This window comes from Hordeum vulgare, chromosome 2H (genome assembly GCF_904849725.1).
Source record: "Hordeum vulgare subsp. vulgare chromosome 2H, MorexV3_pseudomolecules_assembly, whole genome shotgun sequence".
Classification (NCBI taxonomy): Eukaryota; Viridiplantae; Streptophyta; class Magnoliopsida; order Poales; family Poaceae; genus Hordeum; species Hordeum vulgare.
The window spans coordinates 114,336,138-114,343,552 of NC_058519.1; the positions used below are offsets into that span (position 1 = coordinate 114,336,138).

Consider the following 7,415-nt stretch of genomic DNA (forward strand, 5'->3'; position numbering starts at 1 on the left):
TTAACTAAACATAACTATAGATGGATAGTCAGAGGAAGTGAGCAAATAACAACCGAGATGCAGGTAACCTACCACGACACCAAGGCACCAAAGTTCAGTCAGATCACTACTGGTGTCTACCGCAAACATGCATACATGATACATGTATACCCGTTTCATGTAGGGTGTAGCATTTTTTTGGCTATAAATACCAGCCTTCTTCTATCTCTCGGCCACCACACCAAGAACCAGAAGCACACAGCATATCGACCATGCTGTGCAAGAACACCATGGCCTCCCTTGTCTTCATTGTAGCACTACTGCTCTCATGCAGCTCCATGAGCAGTGCAGCGCGGCACCTAGAAGAGGTTGTGCCGAAGAAGGAGTATCCACCACATCCGATCATCCCGGAGCTGCCAAAGCCCGAAATCCCGCCGCACCCTGCCATGCCCGAGCTGCCGAAGCCTGAACTACCGCACCCTCTCGTGCCCGAAGTGCCACATCCCGTGGTGCCGGAGACGCCAAAGGAGCCTGAAGTGCCACACCCCGTGGTGCCGGAGACGCCAAAGGAGCCTGAAGTGTCACACCCCGTTGTGCCGGAGGTACCAAAGCATGAGCTGCCGCCACACCCTGCTATGCCCGAGCTCCCGAAGCCTGAATTACCTCATCCAGCTGTGCCCGAGGTGCCACACCCCATTGTGCCGGAGACGCCAAAGGAGCCTGAAGTGCCACACCCCATGGTGCCGGAGGTGCCAAAGCATGAGCTGCCGCCGCACCCTGCTATGCCCGAGCTCCCGAAGCCTGAATTGCCTCATCCAGCTGTGCCCGAGGTGCCAAAGGAGCACGAACTGCCGCACCCTATCGCGCCAGAGGTGCCAAAGGAGCCTGAAGTGCCACACCCCGTTGTGCCGGAGGTACCAAAGGAGCACGAGCTGCCGCACCCTGCCATGCCAGAGTTGCCGAAGCCTGAAATGCCACACCATGTCGTGCCAGAGATACAAAAGGAGCCCCCTGTGTCGCACCCTGAGGTGCCGAAAGAACCCCAGGTACCACACCCTGCCGTGCCAGAGGTCCCAAAGCACGAAATGCCGCCGTTCCCTATATCCGAGCTGCCCCCAAAGCCAGAGGCCAAGCCATGATCGGACTAGGTACATCCGCGTTGTGTGTGTGTGTGTGTGAGTGTGTATGGGTGTCTGTGATTGTTGTAGTATACACTGTGGTGTTGCATGGTGCACCTGCTCAATCTTTTCCCTTCTTCCCTTTACGTGTATACACGATGAATATGATATATATGTACATGTGAATGTGTATGTTCTCGTGTTTGGAGTTTATTTATATTGGATCAGATTTGTGTTTGGATTTACCTAATACATATGCGCATCAATAAAGGAGTTTATTTTATATTCGTTTGGATTTGTGTTTGGATTTTACATATGTACAGTCTTATATTTTGGCTATATTATGCACCCAGTAAAAGTCTCATTTTTTTGCTGACAAAATTTTCTTTTTTTTGTTTTTGTACAGAGAAGGCATGAAAGACCAGGTTTCATGTGAAGCATAATAAGATAACAGTGAATTTCAGTTTTACCCCCTATTTTAACAGTTTTGACACTAATTATCTCACTTAATGAGATTTCATTCTTTTACCCCATTTAGCAAAAGTTCTGTCACGATTTACCCTGTTTAAAACTTTGGGTTTGTTTATTTGTGCTTCCTTAGGCATGACTTTGATTTTTATGACTTTTTAAAATAGGCTTTCGTGTCGTTTTATAAATAAAGCAACCAGTGCACGGCGAGAAGTACCACATCAAACGTCAAAGTATGTTGGGGCCACAACACAAGCACGTCCAAATATAACAAAAAAAGATATCATAAAAAGGGCCACCAAGTGGTCAAAGCATCCTGGAGGTGCCGGAGCAGCAAGTCGACGTGTCGTACCCTGAAGTGCAACCAACATCCGGCCTAGCCGTGCCTGATTCCTCTGCATAGTCAATGGGTGTGAGTGCTCCAAGAACGCAAAATTTTTGAAGAAAACCTAAAAAGCGCGTCATAGGAAAAGATCCTCTCAATCACCACCTTATTTCGCATGTTCCAAAAAGTCCATGCCGGATCAACAAAAATCAGCCAGAAGAGGCGTTTATGGCTGCCAGGCTACATCGCTCTGGCCTGAAGGAAGTCGGCTAAAATATGTCGCCCACTGTGGCCCTAGGGCCTCGCGAAGAAAACCCCATAGTGACTTAGCCCTCGTGCAGAAGAAGAGGGTGTGAATCCCGTTTTCCAAGACATCATACAAGTGGCATAGCCCATTACCCGGGTCATGTCTCTTGAGCACCTTTGTTCCTGACGGGAGGCGATCCCGCAAAAGTTGCCAAACGAAAAAATTCATTTTCAAAGGTAGAGGCACCTTTCAGAGAGGCGTCATCCATCGGATACGAGGCTCCGACATAGTGCATGATAAGCCGTGACCATGAAGAAACCTCCCGATGGAGAGAGTAGCCACCGTGTCTGATCTAGGCCACTGCACATCGGAGGAGGAAGAACGGCCAATAGATTAGACCACTCAAGAACCTCAGCATGGCCTAGTGAGCATCAGAACAGGATGTTCCATTGTCCATCTTGGACTGATTCTAAAACCCGGAGCAAAGAGTCCACACACATAGCAAATAACTGAAGGAACCCATGCACAATGGGGTTCCATCAACCCATAGAACAGGGGTCAAGTGTATGCTCATTTAATTGATTGATCCATCAACCCATGGTTTTTTTAACTTTGCTATTTGCCGGCAAAAAAAGGATTACGTCCGTTGATGTTAGTTGTGTGCATTCTAACTATATTAAAGCCAGATGTATGCTCATTTAATTGTATTCGCTTCATGTTTCATTTTAAATAATAAAATCCACATTTTGCTGAGAAAAAAAAACTAAGTCAATAATAACTTCGTCATAGGTGATGTGTCTTTGACATGCAAGTCTTCACTACATCGTACCCCCAAGAAAAGGACACGACACGGCGTTGCGTACGGCACCAACCAGCTTAATCTGCTGATTGTGATATACTAAAGGAAAATGGTTTGTTGATCTGTTGTCAGTATCTTTCCCACCTAACATGCAGCAAGTCGTTTTCTGCTCAACTTGCAACCGAGCAACCGCCTTACAGATAGACACGTCGTCCCACACTTCTCTCACTGTGTCTGCGCTGGTGTTGCTGGCAAGTGACAAGAGACCCCTGAATCGAACTTCCTCCACCGTGCTGGCGATCGACCTAACACCGGTACGACGCCTACGGAAACCGCGTGCCGGCCTGCGGCCGGTGACCAGCTGCATGACACCACGCATCGGCCGGACGATCGACGTTCCTACGCGACCGCGTGGGCGCGCGCGCGATTCATCCACCAGCCTTTACGGGTGCCCGACCTGCTTCCATCAGGGGATGAACTGCTAGCAGGCTCTCGCCGAATCTCACGCAACCGATCATTAAAGGATAGCGAAAACGACCGGGGCTAGCTAGCTGCAGTTGAACTGCCGATCATTAGCAATTGACACCCAGAAGCAACAGGTGTAACATTTTTGGTGCGCCAGTGACCTGTCACCGCGGTACGGCGACGGACGCTCATACGCGAACGCGTGCGCGCGCAATTCGTCAACTCTGACTCATGTATGGCATCTTCAGCAGATCAGCCGGATCGACGAGATAGGTGCACCTGAGCTGCCGAAACCACCGACCTATACCTATTACCATTTGTACTATTAAAAGAACGAGAGGACAAATTCAACTACAGATCTGGACCGTCTGATTACACCATCAAAGACCTAAAAACGTCATTAACAAAACTAGATAGCTTTCGTTAATGCTAATTGCTCACCCCACGTCGTCTCCCGGTCAATCGCCCCGCTCGCCCGCCTCGCCCAGGTTGCCCGCCCCCGCCCGCATTGCTCGCTCGTCCAGCCTCTCCGATTGCGCTCATCCGCGCTCCATCAAACCCAGTCAACCAAATGGCGGCGGCCGGGCTCGCGCTCTCCCTGCGCCCGTCTCTCTCCCCGCCGCCGCGGGCACGGGCGCGCGTGCCGACGACAACTCTCGCGCCGCCGCCGCCGCCGCGGCAGCAGCAGGGGCGCCTCGCCGCCGGCCGCGCGAGGGCGGGCGCCCCTCCCGCGCGCCTCGGCGTCGCGTGTCGCATCGCCATTGCCTTCCAGAAGCTCGACGCCGTCGGTGAGCCCATCTTACTTATCCCCCGGCCGACCTGCCCGAGGCTGCCATTGTTGATTGACTGACTGACTGAATGCGGGTTGTGCAGCGGTGCGGGATGAGGAGGAGGCCTTCAGGTCGGCGCGGCGGGGGGGCGCACGCTGCTGCCCCTCCGGCCCTGCATCTTCTCCGACCACCTCACGCCGATGCTGGCCTACCGCTGCCTCGTCCGGGAGGACGACCGCGAGGCGCCCAGCTTCCTCTTCGAGTCCGTCGAGCAGGCATCCGAGGGCACCAACGTGGTTCGTCCCTGCCTTTGCCCGTACAGCCTCACGATTCGCTGATTCGTTATCCGTTCATATCCTCCCCAAGACGAAATCAGAATCATTTGAATTTGTCCCGTGCCGGGTTGTTGGTTGGTCTGCAATCTACAGGGGAGGTACAGCGTGTTGGTGGCGCAGCCGGCAATGGAGATCGTGGCCAAGGCCAACCGCGTGACGGTCATGGACCACGAGACGAGGACCAAGAAGGAGCAAAACCGCGATTTGTTGATTCTTCACTGTCAATGAATATCATATGTCATCCTTGCATTCAATTGGTAAGTTTTGTTGTCAGTTTTTTTTTGCAGATCAATATGGCATTTCCTTTTGTCAGTCTTCATAGTTTCTCAAGATAGTTACCATTGAAGTTTGACAATCGCATCTTCTCATTTTTTTTGGATGATACTTGATTTTTTTAATAGTTCTTCGCTTAATTTTGTTGATACGGAAACAATTCTTATCTGAATGCTACTTTGTTTATATGTGTACGCAGAATTAACATGTACCTTTTAAATGGTCCATTATCCCACTAGGGGAATCTAATTTCTGACTGGATTATATTGTAATACTAATATAATTAAAAAATCAAATGGTTGTATATTTGACCCGACTTTCATTGTTCGAAGCTAGCCTGGAGAATTTGCTCACATACTGAAATTTATTTACAATGCTTTATAATTGTTTGGGCACTACGCATTGGGGAAGTGTGCATTTCGATAAGAGATTATATAATTGATGCAAAGATGTGTGATATTTGTTTTAAAAGGAATGTTTATTTATGAAGAGTGATGTTTCAAATTATTTGCACGAGGAAAAAATTAGGTACTATGCACTTCGTGTGAAAGTTCAAGAAATGAATGATATAGTTGGCTAGAATTTGTTAGGTTTTATATAAGATGTGTTAACAAGACGTGCGTTGTACGTACACTTTACTAGTCATCCAAAAAGCACTTGCCTTCAGGTTCGCTGTAGGTTGTGTAGCATGCATTCATACGAGTACATTTTGCACGACAGGTTTTGGTACAATCTTGGAGCCTTCTTGTATAGCACAGTCAACAAACAATTAGAACCTGAAATGTTGATTGGTTCCAGTCCGTCAGATAGTCTGATCTAGCAGTATCATATGTTGTTCTTGTACACTATATTTCTTATTCCTTTGTTCTTTTTGGGCCCTAATTTTCTCCTCTCTTTCATGTACATATTGCAACGATTGTTACACAACTTATGAAAAATACTCCGTGAGAAGAAATTCCTACAGGTTTGGGTAAAAAATTAGAGAAATGTATCACCGACCATATCATGTCATGACACTTGTCTCCTCAACATTCCAAACAAATTTAACCACACATAACTAGAGATGGATAGGCAGAGATCGAGCACACACAAATCCAAAGTGAGTAAACAACCACCGAGATGCAGGTGACCTACCACGCCACCAAGACAACAAAGTTCAGCCACATCACTACTATAGTTTCTACCGCAAACATATGCATGCATGTTTTCCCGCTGCATGTAGGTGTAGCGTTTTGGACTATATATACCAGCCTTCTCGTATCTCCAAGACATCACAGCAAGAAGTTGCCTCTCTCTGATCGATGCACATAAACAAGAACATCATGCTGCGCAACAACGCCATGGCCTCCTTTGTCTTCCTCGTGGCTCTGCTGCTCTCATGCAGCTCCATGAGCAGTGCAGCACGACACCTAGAGGAGGCTGTGCCCGAGAAGGAGTATCCACCACATCCGATCGTCCCGGAGCTGCCAAAGCCCGAACTCCCGCCGCACCCCGTCATGCCCGAGCTGCCAAAGCCTGAACTACCTCACCCTCTCGTGCCCGAAGTGCCACACCCTGTGATGCCGGAAGCGCCAAAGGAGCCCGAAGTGCCACACCCCGTGGTGCCGGAGACGCCAAAGGATGAGCTGCCGCCACACCCTGCTATGCCCGAGCTCCCGAAGCCTGAACTACCGCATTTGGCTGTGCCCAAGGTGCCGGAGACGCCAAAGGAGCCTGAAGTGCCACACCCCATGGCGCCGGAGGTGCCAAAGCATGAGCTGCCGCCGCACCCTGCTATGCCCGAGCCCCCGAAGCCTGAATTACCTCATCCAGCTGTGCCCGAGGTGCCAAAGGAACACGATTTACCACACCATGTCGTGCCGGAGGTGCCAAAGGAGCCTGAAGTGCCACACCCCGTCATGCCGGAGGTACCAAAGGAGCACGAGCTGCCGCACCCTGCCATGCCAGAGTTGCCGAAGCCTGAAATGCCACACCCTGCCATGCCAGAGGTGCCAAAGGAACCACATGTGTCGCACCCCGAGGTGCCGAAAGAGCCCAAGTTACCCCACCCTGATGTGCCAGAGATACCAAGGCACGAAATGCCGCCGTTCCCCAAAGCCGAGCTGCCCCCGAAGCCTGAATTCCACTTTCAGGAGCCAGAGGCCAAGCCATGATCGGACTAGCTACATCCGCATAGTGCATATACTATACATGTGTGTATGATTGTTAGAGTATATACTAGACATGTGTGTGTGTTGTGCATGTTCGTTAGAGCCTGCGCTTCAGTTCCTGACGTACGGGAGTGTTATGTCTGAGTGTCTATGCATATACCCCGATGGTGCAGCTGCCCGATCTGTTCCCTACTTCCCTTTACGTGTCTATGCATGATGTATGTGATATATACATGAATAAATATGTTTTCGTATTTGGAGTTCTTATATCGGGTCGATTGGTGTTTGGATTTCTGCATCGCTAAAGAATTCTTATGTTTTGGCTATATTATGAGCTTCGGACAAACAAAATTCTCCAGCGGACATTTAGACTTTTGTCGTTTGTAGTATTCATTACCTAGTAGACAAGGCAGAAAGCCCATGATCGTAACATGATAAGATACTAGCAAAATGGCCCGTGCGTTGCCACGAAAGAAAAAAAACATA

At 49.5% G+C, this 7,415-nt stretch overlaps 1 protein-coding gene across 1 annotated transcript; it reads left to right on the forward strand.

Moving 5' to 3' along the window:
* The first annotated feature begins 203 nt into the window (after window positions 1-203).
* Window positions 204-7,183, forward strand: LOC123429738 (protein PELPK1-like). Its single transcript, XM_045113740.1, has 2 exons — window positions 204-677; window positions 6,471-7,183. The coding sequence occupies exons 1-2, from the start codon at window positions 252-254 to the stop codon at window positions 6,930-6,932; spliced, it is 888 nt and encodes a 295-aa protein (XP_044969675.1). The 5' UTR covers window positions 204-251; the 3' UTR covers window positions 6,933-7,183.
* Window positions 7,184-7,415: the final 232 nt, after the last annotated feature.